The 20929-nt window shown below is 50.5% G+C and overlaps 2 protein-coding genes across 2 annotated transcripts in view; one reads left to right on the top strand and one right to left on the bottom strand.

Annotated features, from left to right (window-relative positions):
* The first annotated feature begins 2088 nt into the window (after nt 1–2088).
* On the top strand, nt 2089–8412 carry GTPBP2 (GTP binding protein 2). The gene is made up of 11 exons (XM_010190983.1): nt 2089–2109; nt 2734–2918; nt 3204–3312; nt 3857–4054; nt 4334–4508; nt 5101–5320; nt 5746–5881; nt 6289–6347; nt 7097–7268; nt 7546–7710; nt 8125–8412. Exons 2-11 carry the CDS (start codon nt 2785–2787, stop codon nt 8320–8322), a joined length of 1566 nt encoding a protein of 521 aa, XP_010189285.1. The 5' UTR covers nt 2089–2109; nt 2734–2784; the 3' UTR covers nt 8323–8412.
* A 4108-nt stretch (nt 8413–12520) lies between these two features.
* The window catches only part of POLH (polymerase (DNA directed), eta), a gene marked incomplete at its 5' end in the record, with an annotated part of 9667 nt that continues 1258 nt past the window's right edge, over nt 12521–20929 (bottom strand). Inside the window, 6 exons of the mRNA XM_010190984.1 lie at nt 12521–13452; nt 14279–14442; nt 15097–15162; nt 15603–15726; nt 16521–16640; nt 17667–17770. Coding sequence (XP_010189286.1) covers nt 12597–13452; nt 14279–14442; nt 15097–15162; nt 15603–15726; nt 16521–16640; nt 17667–17770 — 1434 coding nt within the window. The remainder of the gene's footprint in view (nt 13453–14278; nt 14443–15096; nt 15163–15602; nt 15727–16520; nt 16641–17666; nt 17771–20929) is intronic.

Raw genomic sequence — 20929 nt, 5'->3', positions numbered from 1 at the left:
GTTTCTGGAGAGTCTCGGCCGAGAGTTCTGGCGCGGTCGGGCTGGCAGCCCGGCGAGCGGATCTGAGAGGCAACCTCAGGGTGTCCCCTCGGGGATCTGACGGGGCAGCACGCAGTGCTTGTGGCCCCGGTGCCAGCGAGCTCCCGGCGTGGTCCACCAAGCCCTGGCCATCTGTAGCATCTCGCTGCCTGGCGTCCATCTGTGGGTGCTTTGCCGTCTGGGAAATAAACAGCTTCGGAAACAAAGCTTTGCTCAACTCGCAGTCCTTAGCATCCTGTTCTCATCCTGTTCATCTCCCTGAGAGACGATCAGGTGTGTGAGTCCCTTTCCAGCTGCCAGAGTCATAGACATTGCTCAGCAGGTCCTAGTGACCATTTCCCAGCTAATTTGGCAAATGTTTTTTTATATGGATATGCAGACAGTACTGACAGAGTGTGAGGCATTTGCCTATTGCAGCAGGAAAAAATGGCATTGATAGTAAGCTGATATGTTGGTTAATTCAGGCGGTTGGCACAGCACTAATACGGCTGACACTGTGGGGAGCATTACATTGCCCTGGAGTCGATGCTTGGCCCCGCTTAGTGAGCTTTCTGTAAAATATATGAGGGCCCGTGCATAGAGGGAGCAATTCGTCCACAAGGCAGAGCTGTGACTCTTGGCAAGGAGGGAAAACGGCTTTGCCACCGCTAGATTGTCTCCATGGGCAGGATCGTCCCCTGCAGCCACAGTTCAGTTTTTGTTTCTGTCAGCTGGAGGCAGGACAGCCCCCTGTGGTTTCAGCACAGCTTCCTTTCCCTGAGTACCCTGTGCTGTAAGTGGTGTGGCAAGTCTAGGCTTGTTGCTTTTCTAGTTTCAGCTGCCTTGAAAGAGACCCACCCCCTGATTTAGAGGACAGTGCAATATGTGAATGTGGTGTTTTTCTTAGAGCTGGAAAACTCGTAGATGGTAAGAGAGGAAAACCTTCTGCAAGTACGCTTTGCTCACTGCATAGTGTCACTGCCCTGGAGCTGAGCTGACAGTTCAGAACTTCCAACTTTGTTGGCTGTTTGCCACTGTAAGCACCGTTGTGGTTAGGAGCTGAGCTAGAAGGCAAGGAGAAGGCTGTTGCCTCTCCTGACATGTAAATTGGTGTCCAGAGGAAAAGGAAGTGCTTAGTGTTGGCAGCCCTGTTTAGTCTGCCAGAGTACTTGGCTTCCTGCAGGCTCCAGCCTTTTCTCAGAGGTCCTCAGATGGAGTCAGTGGGAAAGTTACTTCAGTATCGGCTATACATTCCCTTTGGAAAGCTGGAGCCTGTTGTAGTTGGAGTGGGCATACTGAGTACCTGGGCCTTTCTGGTTTGGGCTCTGACAAACAATTCTGGGTCCAGCCCTTACTGGAAAAGTTCTCCTGTTGTGCACAGACAGTCACAGTCAGGTCTAGTTCTCCAGAACTGGCAGCCAGTGACCAGCTTGCTGTACTGCAAAGAAGTCAGTAGCTTGCTTCCTTATGTCTGTAGTCCTTCTTTCTTGCTAAGAGAAGATGTGTAAGGATATGAGAAGCAGCCAGTGAAATAGAGTGAGGGAGGATATTGGTGGGCAGGAGAGGAGACTGCAACTTTTGTTCCCAGTGCCCTGTTTCTGTGCACACTGAGTGGATGGAAGCTGCTGGATAGCGTGGGAGTGGGATGCTGTGGATGGCAGTGTGGGTCATGGAAGGGTGAGGGGGGAGACTTCTAATCATCTGCTGGTCTGTGCCTTTTTGAAACTGGAACTCTCTCCATGTGACTGTTAGACTGGCCCTATTATTTACTGGCAGTAAAAAAATCCCCCAAAAGCAGTATTACGCCCTGTGTCCCTCTCTAGTTTTGTCCTCTGGTTTTCATAATGTGGGATGCAAACAGCAGAAACAAACCTAAAGTAAGTTCCAGTTGAGTGTAGGAATGAACAGCAGAAGAGACTGTGACTTATCACAGTATAATTCTGCCATTCTTCTTCTCTCTGAAACCGTCAGCACGAGCTGCAGAGTATCTGGGCAGCTGATGCCTATGGAAGTCCGTGCTGGCACAGCATCTAACCTTTCTGTCTTGTTTCATTCTCTGACCAGGCAGAAGATGGGAACATCGAGTACAAGGTGAGCTTCTTGAGGTTGCAGAAGGAGGTCTTCCTCCCAGAGGGTTATTTTGCTGTGAGTAACTTCACCAAAGGCAGTATATGGGGAATGTGGCCAAGGAAGGGACAGATAGGTGGACACTGTACTAAGGAACTATCAGTCATCTTCTGTGTCTCTCTGCCTAGCAATACTCACTCTGAGCTGGAAGAGTTTGATCTCAGTACTCATTTTTAGTGTAGGAGATGAGACCCACTATATTTTTCCTGAGATCTTCCTTCTGTGAGAGAGCTGCAGGTGTCCCTGATCATTTGTCACTTTATTGTGGCTGTTCTGCCATTTGCACTTATTTGGCTCCTGTGCCACAGGTAATTCCCACAGTGCTGTCTTTCCCCTACAGCAGGCAGTGTACAGATCCCATTGGCAAGATGCAGGAAAGTTCTGCTACAATATGCATGCACCTTTATGAAACCCCTTCTCACCTGTCCTATGGCTTCTGTGCAAACACTAACATGGGATGTGTTTTCTAGAGGTGAATCAGAGTTGGGGGCATTGCTTCATGGTGTTGCGTTAGGGAGTTGTTGGCTTGGGCATTGGGATTCCCTCTGCATCCAGGCTGTGACTATAACTACCCCTTCCATTAAACAGCTAAAGCTAGTGAATCCCTCGCAATACCGCTTTGAGCACCTGGTGACACAGATGAAGTGGCGACTCCAGGAAGGCCGAGGTGAGGCCGTCTATCAGATCGGCGTGGAGGACAACGGGCTGCTGGTGGGCCTCTCGGAGGAGGAGATGCGTGCCTCGCTCAAGACGCTGCGCCGTATGGCAGAGAAGTATGTGCTTCCTTTCATCTACAGGACCTGCAGGCATAAACAGCCTCCAGTGGAGAGGCTCAGCCCCGGGAGTCCCCTGAGAAGCCGGTGGCTCTGTTATACAAAGCCCTTCTATAACTGAAATTCCCTCATCATGAGACTCTGGAAATAGGAAGGCAGTTATGGGGCTTTTGGCTGGAAGCTGGAGGCTTTCACCCCATTCACTTTGCCAGATGAGATTTCAGAGGTGCAAGAGCTGGTGAGTACATGTGTGTGTCTCACTCCTTCCTTTTGTGTTTGTGGCAGAGTTGGGGCTGACATTACGGTGCTGCGGGAGAGGGAGGTCGATTACGACAGTGACGTTCCAAGGAAGATAACTGAGGTGCTTGTCCGAAAGGTGCCTGACAACCAGCAGGTAGGGACCTGCAACTTGGCTGTCCTCTCTTGCTGGGACTTAGAGGCTTTATAATACAAGAAACTTCCTTTTGGGATGGGGGCCCAAACCCTAGAGATACTTTGTCATAGGTTGGCCCAGAGCAGATGCTTTTAAAGAGCTGCCAGAGGGAGGCTTGATGATAATGCTTTTCATTTCCAAGGTTGCAGTTGAGGCAGATACCAGTAGGGGAGATTGCCTGGATCAAAGGTGAGAAATTACTTCTACGGGAACAGTTCTAGTGCAGGTCAGTATGCAAGCAAGGAAGGATTTAGAGTTCCTGCTGCAGCAAATGACGTTTTTTGTGATATCAAAGCCTGATGTGACACATCACAACTCGAGAGAGTGTATCACAACTCCTGGGCAGTGGTTTGCTGGGAGCAAGAGCAGAATGCAAGCAAGATGACACTGCACAGTGTCCATCATGGAGGAGAGCTCTCTGAGGCACATCTCCACTGCTGCTGGTGTTAGTGCACACCCAGCACAGCAGTAGTTAAGTTTCATGATTTCTCTGTTCTTCCTGTAGTTCTTAGACCTTCGAGTAGCTGTGCTGGGGAATGTGGACTCAGGGAAGTCAACCCTGTTGGGTGTCCTAACGCAAGGAGAGCTGGACAACGGGCGAGGCAGAGCACGTCTCAACCTCTTCCGGCATCTCCATGAAATCCAGTCGGGAAGAACGTCGAGCATCAGCTTTGAGATCCTTGGCTTCAACAGCAAAGGAGAGGTGAGAGGGTGGCTGCTGAACTCAGAAAGTTGGAGGAGAATAGAACTACCCTCCTGTTACAACCGTGAGTGGGAAATCGGAGACGAGAGATGCCACAGCTCTGTGTCCCTTTACCTGAACCTGAGTGCTACTTGTCCATTTGCAACAGATGTCACTTCTTGCACCCATGGTGAATGATCTCTCCTCAATGATTCTGAGTCAAAGTGGATAGATAAGAGCTGGGTTTTCTTCACTTGTCTGCTGGGGCTCCTTCTCTTACCGAGTCCTTATGTTCCTCAGGTGGTAAATTACAGTGATTCCCGAACAGCAGAAGAGATCTGTGAGAGTTCTTCCAAAATGATCACCTTTATTGATCTAGCTGGCCACCACAAGTATCTGAAAACAACCATCTTTGGCCTCACCAGCTACTGTCCGGACTTTGCTATGCTGGTGGTTAGCGCCAACACTGGCATTGGTGAGTGTTGCCCTGCCTGCATGAATTAACAGCAATATGTGAAGAGAAATGGAGAATGGGGGGAGTGGGTCCTTGTTCACTGGGAACAGTTGTTCTGGAAGCCTCTACTAAGCCAGTGCCTATGAGTGCCTGGGAGGGGAGCAGAGCTGGGGCCCTCTTACTAGCTGTAGACCACATTAAACTGTACCCTGGACAGAGAGGCTTTGTTTGGAATTTGAGGCAAAAAATCCAGCTTTGACATATTCTTAGGCCTATATCCTGAAGCCTTGTGAAAGGGCAGCTGGAGTTCTTCCACATCTTTTCTTGACATTTTTGTGGCTGCTTTCTGGTAAACTCTAGCCCAAGAATGAAAACTACTGTGTCTTTCTGAAGCAAATAGACCAGGCACAAAAATTCTTGACTGTTTCTATTTTTCCGGACTGAAGTTTGGGGTTTTTTAAAATAATTTTGCTGCTTCATTGCCTGATGAGCTAAATAGTTAGGGTGAAATCTCTAGGGTGGGCCTGTGGGATAGCCAGGAGACAGAGCCATCCCATAAACAAGCAACAGTGGTGACTGCTACTACACCTACACTCTCACTTGTCTCCTGCAGCAGGCACAACGCGAGAGCACTTGGGCTTGGCCATGGCCCTTAAAGTCCCCTTCTTCATTGTCATCAGCAAAGTTGACTTGTGTTCAAAAGCCACCGTGGAACGGACAGTGAAGCAACTGGAGCGCATCCTGAAGCAGCCAGGCTGCAACAAACTCCCCCTGCTTGTGAACTCAGATGACGATGCTGTTACAGCAGCACAGCAGTTTGCACAGTCTCCCAAGTGAGGGACCATTCCTTTCTTCTCCCTAGAGCAGGCAATTCAGACTGGGCTACTATGTGTAGCTGGGGAAGGGCGACCACGGGGGGGAGGCAACCACGTCTTGAACATCTTAGCTCTTCATGAGGTTTCCTACCTTTGCTTTCTCCAGGAATGTATTTTCCCCTCCCCTTTTCTGGGCTGTGGGAGCAGAAGGTGCCCAAGACTGCCCTGGAGTTACTTCTCCCTGATAGAAGTGTGAGTTGTCAGGGGATTGGTGCCTCAACCAACCACTGAGGCAGGGGGTACTGCAGAGTTGTACCTAGCCCATAGCCATTTATCACTGTAGTCTCTGTCCTCTTACTGGGGTTAGTAGATTCAGAATCCCAGCCACCTTCTGCAGCTGCCCTCTGGCCTTCTGCTTATCCCCATCTATTTGTGTCTGACAGTATCACCCCAATCTTCACATTGTCCAGCGTTTCTGGGGAGAACCTGGATCTCTTAAAAGTCTTCCTCAACATCCTCCCCCCACTGACCAACAGTAAAGAGCAAGAAGAACTAATGCAGCAACTCACAGAGTTTCAGGTACGTAAGGGTAGTTTGCTTCCAGGTCTGGTACTGCAGTCGTTGCATGACATGACAAACATTTGCGGGTTGTGGACACTGTGGGGAGGGATGTGGTGAACTCCGGGACTATAGAGAGACATTAATGTAAAGAAAGAACTCGTTGCTTGAATAAATCCTGTTAGGCTGAGCTCTGTCCTAAGCAAGGGATGACCATCTCAGGAATAGTATTGCTTCTCCGGTTGCCACTTAAAAGGCAGAGGTTCCTCTAATGGAAAGGTAGTGGGAGCTAGTGAAAGCTCTGAGATGGTGACTGATGACCAGCAGAGAGTTTACCTCCCTCCACACAAGGAGCAGGCACCTTGTCCTCATTCTGGTGTGCTATTTCACAGCTGTCTGAGCAGCTTATTCTTCTTGCCTTGCTGCAGGTCGATGAAATTTATACAGTGCCAGAGGTGGGGACTGTTGTGGGAGGAACTCTGTCGAGGTAAGTGAGGCCAGGCAGACGAGTGAGGGTGAATGGTTGCTGGAGTTCCCGCAGGAGTCACCTGCTGCAGATGGAAGCAGTGTGAGGCTCAGTCCTGAATGCTGCCAGATGACTGAGCCAAGTGAGGGTAAAACCCTCCAGGGTGTTGGGAAGTGCCGTGAGCGGACCATTGGTCATGTGGTGGCAAGCAGGGAGCCTGCTTTAATGTTGCTGGATTAGGAATGTGACCTGTAGCATGCTGAAGGAAGGCATGCTGGTACCCAGAGTCGGCAGATGTTAGCCATGATCACAAGGCATTGCTTTCTTCCCTCCTCGTGCAGGGGGAGGAAATGTAGAGGGCAAGTCCTCCAATCCCAGCAGAGGTTAACTGTGTGCTACCCCATGAGAAGGCAGCTGTCTCTCAGTGTTTGAGAGTGAACCGAGCAGTCTGGCTACCAGCACATCCATGCGGAACTGGCATCAAGTCCAGTCTCTGCAGCAGAAACAGTGCAGTGTGGCAGAATGCTGGGGACAGAACGGCCCCTGTCTGAGGGATACCTGATATTCTTAGGAGTGACACTGTGGCTTGTGCTTCTACTGTAGGAAATCCCTCTTCCCACTACCTTTGTATCCCTGTTAGTCAGTCCTGGGTAAGAGCCCAAGGATGCTCACCCCCTTGGCCCTGGAGAGTTTGTGCAGGTTGATCTTGGAGGGTGAAATTTCTTCCTTGTCTCTTGACAAACTCTGTTCTGTTCTTCTGCCCTGGACAGTGGCATATGCCGAGAAGGGGAGAACCTGGTGGTTGGTCCCACTGATGATGGGAAGTTCCTCCGGCTGAAAGTGTGCAGTATCCAACGCAACCGCTCGGCCTGCCGTGTGTTGCGGGCTGGGCAGGCAGCCACACTGGCCCTCGGACCCTTCGACCGCTCCCTGCTGCGCAAGGTGAGTCCTGCTGTTGCCAGGTTGCTCAGTGGTCCAGTGAGCAGGACTGGAGGCTTCCCTGGAGATACCCCATTGGTAGAGTGGGGATGAGTTAGAGATGTTTGCACGGAACTTGCTGGAAGGGGAGGAAATGGCCAGACTATAAAGTAGAATGAGTAGAAGGCTGAGAATGGGATGCAGGCTCAAGTTGCAGAGTGAGACGTGTTTGTGGTTTTGGGGGCTGTTCAGAAGCAAGAGGACTGGCCCTAACAGGTCTGACCTTTGCGTTGTTGTGCAGGGCATGGTGATGGTGAGCCCGGAAATGAACCCCACCATCTGCTCAGTGTTTGAAGCCGAGATCGTGCTGTTGTTCCATGCCACAACTTTCCGGAAGGGGTTTCAGGTGACAGTGCATGTGGGGAATGTGCGACAGACTGCTATCGTAGAGAAGATCCATGGAAAGGTAGGCATGGGAGTAAATGGGAGGAAGATGGACCTCCCTGTGGGGCTTGTTGGGATTCCATCATGGCTAGGGGCTACTGGTATCTTGAGCCACTGTGTCCCTTTCTAGGAGCACACTCCACCCCTTTATCCTGCCCATTTTGTTGATTTTCCTCTCAACATGTTAAAGAATTCCCTCCTCACAAAACGAACCACATGATGGACTACAGCAAGCCTGTGAAGGAATGTGAACTCTCTATTCTCCAGAGTTTGTGTCATCCTGTCTCCCCCTATGTGTACAATAACGGGAAGAACTCAAGCCGTGCTGTCTGAGGGAGGCAACCTCCTCATTTGCCTCATCTTAGCATCCACATGCACCTCTCCTGCGTGCAGTGGTGTGGTAGATGGGTCTAAGCTCCTTCCTTTGTCTCTTCAGGACAAGCTGCGGACAGGAGAGAAGGCAGTCGTCCGTTTCAGGTTCATCAAGCATCCTGAGTACTTGAAGATTGGAGCCAAGCTGCTTTTCCGGGAAGGAGTCACCAAAGGCATCGGGCATGTCACCGACCTCCAAGCCATCACCACCAAAGAAAATGGCCTGGAGGAGTCCCTGGGGCCTGGACAGCTGAGCTTTTGACTACCACTAGGTCAGAGAGATCTCCACTCACCAGCAACCGGGGAGAAGGATGGAAGCTCCCATGGCTTTGAGTGATGCCTGGAGCTGCTGCTGTCCCATTCTGGCATCAGTGTCCCTCCTGTGCACTGTGAGATGGAGCCTGGGAGAGTTTCTCGGGTTCAGTGCCGTACATGGGGCAAGTTAAGCATGTTCTCCACATCGCCTGCAGCTTTCATTACCCTGCCCTCCTTCAGAATAGATCAGAGGCACCTGCAGACCTGGGCAGGCAAGTTCTGGCTTTGTTTACTGTTTGAAAATTACTGGTTGGGAAGGGCAGAGCCCCTGAAAACTAGCAGTGAAGGGATGTTTTTCCATCTCTGACACAAGATCTGGTCCCATTTCTGCTCTCCGAGCACTGGGTTGATAACAGTCCTCTCTCGGATCATCCTGCAGCACATCCCGGTGGGCAGGGGATGGAAGAGGCCCTGCTACCCAGAGCAGGCACTTGGTTTAACCTCTCAAAATGCATTCAGGACACTTTTTAACTCTTTTAATCTTGGTTGGCTTTAATCTGCTGTGTGTCCATTTGTGTGTTGGTTTTGTATTACTCTGATCTGAGTGTCTTACTGTTGGACAAGTGTCCTGTTCCCCACTCACACGTACGCGCTCCTTCAGCATCCCGCTTTCCAACTCCCGGGAAGCTGTGGCTGCTCAGAGTCTCACAGCCTTCTGATGTAACGGCATGAAGGCAGAGTCTGCACTTGAATCTGTTCCTTGAAGCAGCTGGGCCGGAGGCTGCTCTGTGGAGCAGAGTGGGGCCTGGGCCTGTGCTGTTGTGTGCAGGTTATTTCCATGAAGGTTCGGCTGACAGCGTCATCTGCACGTTGGCAGCAGTGGTGTTGCGGTGGGCTCCCTAGTGGGGCTGTTCCAGGCCCTAGCCCAGCTTGCTCCTCACACTCTTGCCTTAATGTGTGAGGAGGACAGGCTGTGTTACTACCACAAAACCAGGTGACTTCTGTTTAGATGTGATTTGACAGTGGTGTGATTTTATTTCTGTTTCTCCTGGAGGAAGAATTATTTTTTTTCACTTGCCGCTGGGGTTTGTTGTCAGAGGAAAGCTGATGTTGCCAGCAAGGATTCTGTGCATGAAGAGTGGAGCACATTCGTCTCCCACTCGCTGTTGTGCAGCTCCCCTATGTAGCCTGGAGGGTGCAGCAGGGGATGTATAGCTGTACATAGGCTTTTGGTTTTATTGTTGACTGTTAGACCAAATGTGTCTGCTGTGAGCAACAGGCCTTCAGTCAACCCCAACTGAAGGGAAGGGTGGCAAGGCCCTGTGATAGCACTTGGATGCCCAAACAGCCCTTCTGCCATACTGAGAGCAACTTCTGCATCTGGGCTGCTGGCATGGGCAGTGCCTGCAGGACTGAGTGGCCATGCTGGTGTGTGGATGTCGCAAAGCGACTCTGTCCGCTGGGCTGGGCTGGGCTCTAGCAAGTGGGGAGGTGGCAGCTGCACCCTGCAAAGAGCACACTGAGGTGTGGTGAAGCCGGTGAAATGAAGGGATTCAAACTCAGCTCAGCAGTGACAGGAGTGACCTGTCCCTTTGGGGGAAACACTGACCCAGCTGAAAATCTGCTGCTTCCCCATCAGCCCAGCAGTGAGACTGGCTCAGGGTCGCTGCTCAGGCGGGATCACTCTTTCTTCCTGTCCTGGCAGTGGTCCGGGTGATACAGTGATGTGGTCTTTCAACCATGCCTACAAGGACAGGCCCAACTGCCAGCAGGCTCTCCCCTTTGGTGCTAGTGGCTCACAAAGAAAGCTGCATGGGGGTGGGGGGACTCCAGCTGTTTGCAGCAGCCCTGGTGTTTTCTGCCCCAAAGCGGGCATGGGGTGCTGTGACCTCTGAAATAGCTGATGACTGGTCTCACCTCATCTCTGCCAGCTGTGACATGACTGTTCTTGGTGCCATGTTCTTCATAATTGCTGTTTTGTTGTCTTGAATTTTTCTAATGCTGGGGCTTGTCTCTGTTCCTCACGCATCTATATATAAATGTACAGAATAAAGATGTTTTATTGAGCTTGCTGGGTTAGTTGTACCATGAGGGAGGGTGGAGCTGGGCTCTTGCCCTGCTGCCCTTGAAGCTGGGTCAGGGTTGGAGATGGCTGCTCTTCACCCCTTCCTGAGCTTCCTGCATTCAGCCCTATAAATACCGTCTTGTGGCGGGGAAGGAATGCACCCACGCTTCTGTTTACAACTGCGCGCTCCTGGCTTATCTGAGCGAGCCTGTGTGTGCAGCCCGGGGTGATGGGCAGCCACGTCACCCTGAGCACAGCACTTCAGGCTGGCATGGGTGGAATGTGCTGAGGTGCTTCCTTGCAGCCACAAATTCCCCCAGAGCCTAATCAAAGGAATGCTTTCTAGGGCACACATCTAACTGGTGGTTTGTTTTTAAAATAGCTTTGACATTATCAAGGGGGTTGCGACTGCCTTCTTTCCATGAGAACAGGTCCCTTGGGACAAGCAGAGGCAGAAGGGCTTCCCTGTGGAGGTGACTTGTGTCACTGAAGGAATTTGCCTGTTCTCAACTTGTTTTTGTGTCAGATGGTGGCATCTGCTGAGTCCGGTCCTTCCAGACACTTAGGAAATGAGACGTGTCACCGTCACAGGTGTGAGGCAACCCTGCCAGACTGGTTGCTATTTCTCTTTACATGAGGACTTTTGGGAAACTTGTCACTTTACAATGTGAGGACTGTCATTATTGGGAGTGACTCTAATTCCTTCCTCTGCTGATTACCAGCAGAGCGGCACGCACCAGAATGAGCTTGTGCTTCCTGAAATCTCCCAGCTGTGTTGTCAAGTATTAGACCCACACTGACAGCAGTACAGTGGCTCCTCACCACAGGCTGGCCGCTGGGAGCAGAGCAGCTCCACAGCTGCAAGTAGGATGGTGCAGTTCAGAAAAGAAGGGGAAATAGCACAAGCAATACAGCTGCACTTTGCATCATTATCTGCTGCCTGAAAGGCTCCCACTCCCTGCTTAGGGAGGGGAAGCCTGCAGCTGATGAAACACTCTGCAAAGTGTGTTCCCAAACCCCACCCAGTGGTGCCTTGACGTGGCACCATCCTCCCCCCTGCCCTAAGTGCTCAGTTCAAAATTATTGGCAGCAGCACTCCTGGAAGAGGCCAGCAGGCACCAGGCAGCTGGCAGTGTAGTACAGAGCCAAGCCCTGCTGGCCAGCAGAGAGCAGGCCCATCTCTTGCCCTCAAGCCAGTCTTACCCTCTCTCAGTGCCCATTTGTCCCCTCCATGATATTCTGCTTTGCTGGCTCTGGTGCCATTTGTGGAGCACTGGAGCAGCCACTCTGATGTGAACTGTGGCCCAGAAAGCTGAACGAGTCATTCAGCAGCACACAAACAAAACAGATACCTGTCACTGAGTTGCATGTAGTATCACCCAGAGTCTGGGAAGGAGGAAAAATGTGGTTTTACACTACTTCTGTAATGGAGGAAAGGCTTCAGAGAGGGCTGTGTGACTCTGGCAAGTTTCCTTTCCCTGGAAGGGAAGGACTCTAGCAATAGATTGCTTATGTGTCAATAGCAACTATCAGAAACAGGTGCCAAGATTTCAAAAAGCCCATCAAAAAGTATGCCTGTGCAGCTCCACCTTCCCTCAATCTTACTTGACAGGAGCAGTCTTTCTTGTGCGTTTCAGAGCTGGCAATAAGCATCAGGCAATGGCTTGCTACACAAAGGGAATTGCCACACTATCTAGAACAAAAATAAGTGTCTTCCAGGTGCAGCGGGGAGAAAGAACCACAGGGCTGATAAGTTATCAGTAAGGGCAAGGCCTGCAACTGCAGCCAGAGGAGAACCACCATGAGGTGAAGGCTTCATACTAAGTAGCTGGGTAGGGGTTTGGGGATGCCCTGGGGTAAGCCACTACATTTACATTGCCTGCTTTTACAGTAGGAACAGAAAGCAGTAGAACCAGTGATGCTATGGAAATGCCTATGCAGGAGGTGTAGAGGAGAGTACAATGCAGCTTCTGGTAGCATCAAGCAGGCAGAGGCAAGCTAGCTGCCACCAGCTAAACTGGATACATCCAGCACTACACAAGTCACAAGTTTCAGTTCCTCTTAGGCTTGGGCTAGAGATAATTTATTAGACTTTTCTGGATTAAAACCTGACTTGCAGTATAAAAACATCTAACCAGATTTAAAAAACACTGCTTTTTTAAGAACAGATACCTTAAAAATACTGATTATCTAAAAACTCCGAGTGTGACTGGGAGTTAAGGAGGTAAGCGCTTAAAGAAAAAATCTAAAGTTCTTGTCACACCTTCTCTGGGTCGTTTTGCACTAGATCCTGCTGGAGTCTTGGGCTGCTTCTTTGCCTTGGCAGGAGACCTGGAAGCTGCAGCCTTTGGGCTGGGAGCTGCTGCTGGAGCCATGGGAGCACTGGGCTCCAGGAAGGAGCTTTGGAGCTCCAGAGCAAAGTGGTAGTCCATATGCTCTGGGAACTCCCACACCAGCACAAGCTGGCCGCACTTCTCACAGCACTGCTGGTCCCCTGGTGAGGCAGGAGGGAGTAGGGCAAGCTCAGGAGAAGGTGGCAAATTCTGCTCATTTCCCTCCATAGCTGGCTCTAATTTCAGAAGCGTCCTGGAGCTGGGTGGAGTTGAGGGTGTTTGTGTAGCATCAGACAGTGACTTCTCACAGGGAAGCCTCTTGCAAGGAGAAGTAGGGCTCCCATCTCTGGGACTCTGCTTCACAGGGGACTCCAGCTCACACCACACCGAGGCAAGTCCAACGCCATCTCTTTCTTGGTGCTTTGGGGAGCTGGGCACAGGTGACTCCACAGTGGCAGCAGCGGGCAGCCTGGTTGCTGCTGCCATCTGTGACTGCTGCCTTTCTGTTGCCTTTTGGAAGAAAGACTCAATAGCATTAGCCGGCTTCTGCCTAAGCTCTTTCCTTGGGCTCCTGAAGAACTTCACCTTGGCCCTCCAAGAAGATGTGTTTTGGCTGGTGGTGGCAGTGCCGTCAGGCTGGGTCTCACTTGTCAGGAAGGTGGCAATGCCTGCAGAGAGGAGCGTGGCAGGCTCTGAGAATTTGCTTGCTGAAAGAAGCACCAATATGAGTGGTGGAGACCTGCAAAGGACAGACCAACATCAGCTCAGACACCAGCCTGGGAAGCAAAAAGTCTTGTGAGGTAAAACTTAAAGCAACATAAAAAGTTCAAGGACAGAGGAACTGCAGCAAGGGCTGGGAGAGATGTTTCTTCTGACAAAATGTTAGTATTGCTACCTTCAGAACAGTCTCACAGACCTAGCAGGGTGCATTGAGCAGGGCAGAAAGTCTCTTCCCAGAACAGCATTTCCCAAAGGAAAGGGCGCTGGAGCAGAGGCAGCCAACTGCCAGCCTGGACTTTCAGTCCTCCACAGGCCAGAGCTGCTCTGAGACTCCCAGGCAAGGGGAGAGGGCCTTAAGGGAGCAGCAGCCTTGTTGGAGCCTGACAGACAGGACCTTCTTGCCTTAACTATGCCTCAGCCTTCACTGCAGAGCAGGAGGAGGGAAGGAAGGAACGCTGAATATGAGAGCTGTGCGCACCTTAATGTTCCTTCCTGTCCCAATGGCCTCCTCCCAGAAAGCACCTTTGTCCTTAGGAGGAGAGAAAAGCAAGGCCTCGCTAGCTTTTCCAGCCCAGCAGGGCAAGGACAGCCTCACTCCAGCTGGACACCCCCCTGCCAGTAGCAATTACCAGCTCCAAGTACAGCAGTGTCTCACCAGATGTGCATCCAGAAGAGGCCAGGCTATCACAGCTGTCCTAGCGCTAACAAGCATGTGCTGGGGATCACTTTTCCTGACAGTCAGCATAACACTCTCATTCCTTTCTGTCAGGTCCCTGGCTCATCCTGCACCTCCTGTAGCAGAACAACCCCTGACAGGGACGTGAACCACCTCTTCCCACACTCACCAGGCTGCCTGGTGAGCCCCAGCCACATTGCAGTTTTGTATGAGGGCAAAGGCATCATTGCACATCTTCTGGGCATCATAGCGGGTCAGAGCACAAAAGCGTGACACCCGGGTGTCCCCCTGCATGCGGATGGCCACCATCAGCTGCTTGGCCACTCGGTTGTTCTGCAGAGAAAAAAGGGGTAGCTGAGTTTTAAGCAACACCTGCAGGAAAGAACAGGAAGGGTCAAGAAGACCGTCTCGCTGCCCAGAACGCCGTGCTATCAGCTACCACCTCCTGATGATGTCGTGTGACAGATGGAAGCTTGTCCTGCCTGGCCTGATCTCCAAGGGATGACATACAGGACAGCAAGTGCTTGTACAGCTGTGCCACACAGGATGGGAAGCAGTTAGTCCTTGCTTCCCTCCAAAGGCAGCTGCACACCTTTTCTTGCCCCTTCTGCAGTGATGAAGCTAGCAGATTAATCTCACCTGGGCCTGCAGTCTGCCACTAGGATCTGAGCAACTGCTTCCTCTCACAGCCCACAGCACAGCAAGAGCTGCATCAGCAAAGGTCTTGCAAGAGAGCAGCAATGCACCAGGATGAAGGCACAGTGGCTTTCAGGTCCCTGCATCCTAAAGCACAGGACAAGGACGGTCCTTAGCCCTGCAGCATCCTGGGGGAAAGCCATCCTTCCTGAGCAGGCTCCTGCACACCCTTTCGCTCCGGGCACCTCAGCACACATCTGAGGGTGAGTAGATTCCTCCCCCACCACACACCATCCTCAGCCTCCTGTAAACAGCTCATGGTGCAGATGTGCTGCATGGCTTCCTCCTTACCTGGCTCCTGTCCTTGATCAGTCTGGATTCCAGCTCCAAGGCCAGCTGCAGGAGCCAGTGTTGCACCTGGACAAAACAGCAGTAATGGACAGGTTGGGCTTCTGCTTGCAGCACTGCCACCAGGCCAGAGCAACGCTCCATGCATCGGGGAATGCTGGAGGGGGATCAGACTGGAACAGACACAGACTACCACAGGGACCCATATCTGGAACAGTCCTGAAGAAATCAAGCACTTGACTCTTGGCACCATGAATACCTTTTGAACAGCACCAGCACATTTTGCATGTGGAAATCACAACAAGGTTGGACTTCTTTGGGCAGTTTGTCAACGGGGATTTCCCTAATTTCTGGGCCCAAACCACCACCTCCCATCAAGCTTCTAGGCTCAGTTTCAGGGCACAGTGACACAGAAAAGCAGCAGTTTTGCAAGTTAGTCTCAGCTTTTAGTGTTCTCACACTCTCCAGTGTAAAGGCCAAGCCTTGTACTAGCTGTAGGCTTCCCGCACCTCTTTCTGCGTGGCCAGGGCTGTCCTCCCAGGGAAGTTCTTGCTGCAGCCAATGGACTGGGGCAGGGATCGGTTTTTGACAGGTTCCTCTTCGATTCCTCTGCACAAGTCATAGAGCCAGGACCTGAAAGCCACAGAAGCATGAGGTGAAGGCAGCCACACAGCCTTTATAGGAACCTATAAGCCCAGGGACACTCACTGCAGTGTTCCTGCAGGTGCCAGTAGATAATAATTTGCTGCCCAGAGTCCAGGCAGCTGTCACAGCCCTTGTGCTGGCATTCAGCCTCGGCACCAGTGTTAGGCAGTGCTGCACTGCCTCCCTCCCTGCCCTCAGACAGGCACGCAGGCATTGCTAGGCAGCAAGGCAACCTTCTGCTGAGCCATGCTTTCAGCTCTGCACAAGCTGTAACTCTCCCTCTCATCCCCAGCTCTGCAGTTGCAGCCACAGCTGAACAGGCAGGCTCTCTTCAGACCACAACTGCCTGTCAGCATAACTCCTCTGCCTGTTCTCCTGAAGTGGCAACAGTTCACCAGTCTGCAGGGCACCCCAACTGCTGCTCTGGGCCCAGAAGTGGTGTTTCAGGCTCCAGTCCAGCCTTGTAATTTCCTCTGTAATGAGACTGTCAAGCCTGCCTGCTTCCCAGCCTGCAGGGAGCCCTTCCACAGCTTGGCCCCATCCTTAGACACTGTAGAGGAAGGCAAAGGAGCTGTCTGATGGGCAAAATCTTATCCTGGGGAGGGTGCCTGGGGGCACTTGAGACTGGAAACCCATTTGTGAGCCTGCCAGACCAATGCTTCCCAAAGATGTCACTGAAGTTTTACCCTCCAACACTCCTAATCACAGCAGAACAACCTGTCACCAAAAGAAAGTCTCAGTTCCTGCTAAGAGCCAAGTTATGGCAAGTGGTTTATTGTTACCCAGTTTTGTCTCCAAAGTGAGTCTGGAGCTCTGTCTCACTGAACCGTGTCAGCTCCCCGATGTACTCTACTCCCAGGATCTCTGTGATGGCAGTGCCAAGCTTGCCTCCCAGGTTACGGCTATGACAGAGGAAGAAAGAAAACCGGAGAAGCATCTTGTGGAGATTATGCCAAGCTTTTATGCAGCAGCTGCCCCTAGTTAAGGTGTGCTAGAAACAGTCAGAAAATAGAAGGACAAAAGGGAGCACTTGGTGGTATGTAACAGCTCTTCTGCTCATAGTAGGAGGACATATAAGAGTTGAAGTTGCTCCTTGGCTCTTTTCAGTGTTTCTCAGAGTTTCAATGCCTCTCCCTCAGCTCCATCTTCAAAATGTGATCCCAAACCATGATCTAAAGAACACCTCACACACTCCCTGCTTCCTCCTACACAGACAGGACCCTTCCCCACACTCCCCCGCTCCATCCCTAGCGAGACACTGAAGGCAGAGAGCAGCTGTGCAGGTCTGGAGAGCAGGACCAGGCATCCATTCCTCTGGAGCAGCCATGCTGGTAACTCTTCCCCACATCAGCTAAAGTACTTGTGCACAGTGCAGATGTTCAAAACCAAACCACATAGCTGCTCTCTGGGAGCACAGCTATGGCCTCCTTGCCCCCAGCTTACACCTATGCACCCCAGTAGTCATCTTGAGCACAGCTCTACCCAGGGAAAGGCTGCTCACAGGGTGCTAGTGGGCTCCTCCATTGCAGTCCTTTCACTGGCAGGCTGCAGCTTCTCCTGAACTGTCACACACCGCTGCGAGATTACTGGCAGAATTTCCTTTACATTTCTTACAAGCATTGATGAGCAGTTACTGTGGAAGCTGAAAGCCTTTGCTGGCTGCTATTGAATAGCATCAAATTGCTCTCTGTTGAGATGGCCAGGAATAGTTTTTTACCCCTGAGTCACTTTAGTTCTGCTCATGCAAGCAATGGTGACAAACCAACAGGAGCAAATACCACAGCGATGAAGACAAACAGGGCACTCTTCCTGTAAAAGCCTGGATTGCGGAAGCACAGCACTCACATTTCAAATACATGCTCCTGCCACGGCGCAGCTCAGCCTGTGCCCCAAGCTGCACAAAGGCAGGCAAGCTCCCCAGTACTTACATACTGCTGACAGGCAGTTGGCTGAAGAGCTGTGGGACAAATCGTGAAGATACCAGTGTCTGGCGGTTGGGCTTGTTTAACCCACAGGCCAGTTTTGCCAGGGTCTGTAACACAGAAGAGGGTGGAAACCCTGTTATTACAAACTTTGCACTGACTTTACTGTGACTCTACCTAACGGCTTGTGCTCTGCCACATCTAAGGGCTGCCTTTGGAATACCTGCTATATAGGACGTGCAGGTTGCACCGCTGCTGCTCCCAGGTAGCACCCACCTTGGGACTTGGCATGCACTGGCTAGGTGCCCTGAAAGCACCACTGCTTCCAGACTTCTGGCTCTGCAAATAGCTGGACTCCTGCTCCAGGCAGCTTGGGAGATCTGGGTCCGTCACCTGTCCTGGTTGGCTTAGTTTTCCATCAGGCAAGCATGCTAGAGCTTCAAGAGCATCCCCATAATCCTCCCCAGGCTATTTTTCTCTCACTATGCCTTGTTCCTTCATCTTCTGTGTTTGTCTTGGTTTTTTTTCAATGTCACTATTTTAATCTTCTCTCTGTGAGGTCCACAGCAGTATAATGCTGCAAAAGGAAATCTGCAAAATACAGAGTTGCTAGCCTGGAAGGGATGTTCTTTAGCTTCACCCCTATATGGCTTCTCCTTCTGCTCTAATCTACCACAGGATCAAGAATACACAGACCAGCCTGAAATATATATAGCTGGGTGTTTGAGGGTTTTTTAAACAAGTCAAATAACTTTCACTTTCATTGCTTTACCACACATCCTATAACTGAGCAAAATTTATTTCCTGCCTGTTGAGCTATGAACTTCATTAACAACCTCTTTTACAGGCTTACATATGTTCTCACTGCTTTCTAGACAAAATAGATAATTTTCCTTCAAGTTTTCATATGCAGTCATTTTCCAGATGTCTAATTACTGTTATTCTTGTTTCACTGGAGACTCTTCCAAGTTTACCCACACTGTTCATAAAGTGAAGTGCTGCAAGCTGAACCAATCACTGAGACTTCACTGGGAGAAATAATTTACTTTTTCTGACACCTTCTCTAATTTGCACATGCTGAAACAGGATTTGCCATTTCTACAAGAGCATCAATAGTACTGATTCATCCCGTTGTTTGTCTACAGTAACTCCAGGCTACTTCCTGACTTACTGTGACTTAGCCAAAAGCCTGCTGGTTACACTTTTTCTCCCCCTATAAACAACTAAAGCAGTCAGTGAGAGGCATAAGCAGCACTGGTGATTTCAGACTGTTTCTGGGCTTTTCCAAGACCAGACTTTTCAGCTTTAGCTTCATCTTCCAGAACTCTCACAGCCCAGGCCCTTAGCCAAATCTGTGCTTACCATCACCTGAATTCCTGCAGCTGCACCCTCTCTATAGGCTTCACTGAAAATAATGGCTCTTAGTGAGCCTCAGACAGATGCCCCCAGGATCCCACTGTAAACATCCCAATCTGAGGGCAAGTCACTGAACAAAAACAGTATATAAGACAATAGATTTTCTTCAGCTAGATGCATGCCCTTCAGATAACCTCAGTCATGTTGTGTTTTGCTAGGGTATCATCTTCAGCTTACATGACTCAGGGTGAGGTGCATTAGAAACCTTAAGGTCAGCACCTCACAGCTGCAGTTTCCCCTGGACATGAGGCCACTTATGCTGTCAAAGAAGGCACATAAATGAGTTGGGCACAAGTGGTTTGTGATAAAGTCATGTTGTTATCTTCCAGGTGCTTCCAAATAGCTCATTCAATTATTTTGTCTCATCAACCGAATTCCTGGTGTATTCTGAGTTAGCTCACTAGGAAGAAAAGTCCCTCAGGAGAGTTTTCCTTTTAAAAATTTGACCTTAAAGCAGGTAACATTCACCCCGAGTTTTAGGCAACAGTGGCTGTAGCCAGGGAATGTTTTTTTCTGACACAAATTCCCAGCAACTTGGAGGAAGAACACCACCAGTTTGGTGGCACTGAGTGGGGTTGCTTTTGCTCTTTCTTGTCCATCAGTCTTTGCCCCATGTTGGGTGATGCTCAGCCAGCTGCTGAGGGCAGCCGCGGGAGCACTTCATGTGTGACAGCAGCTGCAGAAACAAACGGACTTTGATGCTGCAGCCAGAGAGGGTTTCCTGCTGGGTGAAGTGCAGGGCAGTTTACTGAGAGCACCGAGCACTCATTTCATTCTTTGCAGAAAAAGTTTGTACCCACAGAGGTGAGCTGGCTGTGCAAGCACTGCAGCATGTTCTGCACAGCCACATGTAGACTCTGGTGATCTCTGCATTACGCTTGCTGGTATAGAGAGTTCTTCAGGGATAGCACAATACATCACAATTTCCTTACTCTCTTTAAAAAAAAAAAAAACATGCTGGCATAGAAAGTGGAAGCTGGGAGAAGCTGCTAGGGATAGCAGGGATGCTCTCTGTTATTCTTGATTAAAGAAAGCAAAAGGCAAATCAAAAATCACTTCCACTGGAAATTTCTCCACCAGTGATCTTCCTCAGCTAGCTCATTTCTGCCTCCCAGTCCACTGGTTTGAAGGTGAGCTGGTGCAGAACTAACTCCAGTACCTGTGTATAGCTGGCAACAGTTACAGTTGTTTCGGCAGCAGTCTAAGCTGAAATTTATCTTCCTTAAGTTCCAAAGCATCCATTTAGTCTTTATCCTTCTCTTTTTTCAGTCAGAACCTGCATTTTTAAAATCACTATTTTACAGATAAGCCCCTTTTGCAAAGAATGAAACGAGTGCTCAGTGCTCTCAGTAAACTGCCCTGCACTTCACCCAGCAGGAAACCCTCTCTGGCTGCAGCATCAAAGTCCGTTTGTTTCTGCAGCTGCTGTCACACATGAAGTGCTCCCGCGGCTGCCCTCAGCAGCTGGCTGAGCATCACCCAACGTGTGGCAAAGACTGGTGGACCAGAAAGAGCAAAAGCAACCCCACTCAGTGCCACCAAACTGGTGGTGGTCTTCCTCCAAGTTGCTGGGAATTTGTGTCAGTAAAAGCCAATCTCTGGCTACAGCCACTGTTGTTTAAAACTTAGGATGGAGGTTTTCTGCTTTAAGCTCTCATTTTTTTCCTGAGGAAAACTCTCCTGGGGGGCTTAAGACCCCTTTCTTCCTAGTGAGCAACCTCATTAGGGTACACCAGGAACCCAAGCAGCAAACTGAGTGGTGACTGCATATGCCACATCTCTAGAGAAAAAAATTCTCCCCTTCCCAGATATCCCATAATTTCCCTGAAGGTGTGCTCTCATGTGGCTGCATT

The sequence above is a fragment of the Mesitornis unicolor genome, unplaced genomic scaffold (genome assembly GCF_000695765.1).
Source record: "Mesitornis unicolor isolate BGI_N332 unplaced genomic scaffold, ASM69576v1 scaffold24408, whole genome shotgun sequence".
NCBI classification, from domain to species: domain Eukaryota; kingdom Metazoa; phylum Chordata; class Aves; order Mesitornithiformes; family Mesitornithidae; genus Mesitornis; species Mesitornis unicolor.
This window is presented reverse-complemented; position numbering and strand designations above follow the sequence as displayed.

Excerpts from the sequence above, each read along its gene's own strand:
- GTPBP2 (XM_010190983.1), top strand. The coding sequence starts at position 2,785 with ATGAAGTGGCGACTCCAGGAAGGCCGAGGTGAGGCCGTCTATCAGATC. Across the intron at positions 5,882-6,288 it reads AGCAACTCACAGAGTTTCAG|GTCGATGAAATTTATACAGT; the intron begins GTACGTAAGGGT and ends GCCTTGCTGCAG. Across the intron at positions 7,269-7,545 it reads ACCGCTCCCTGCTGCGCAAG|GGCATGGTGATGGTGAGCCC; the intron begins GTGAGTCCTGCT and ends GTTGTTGTGCAG.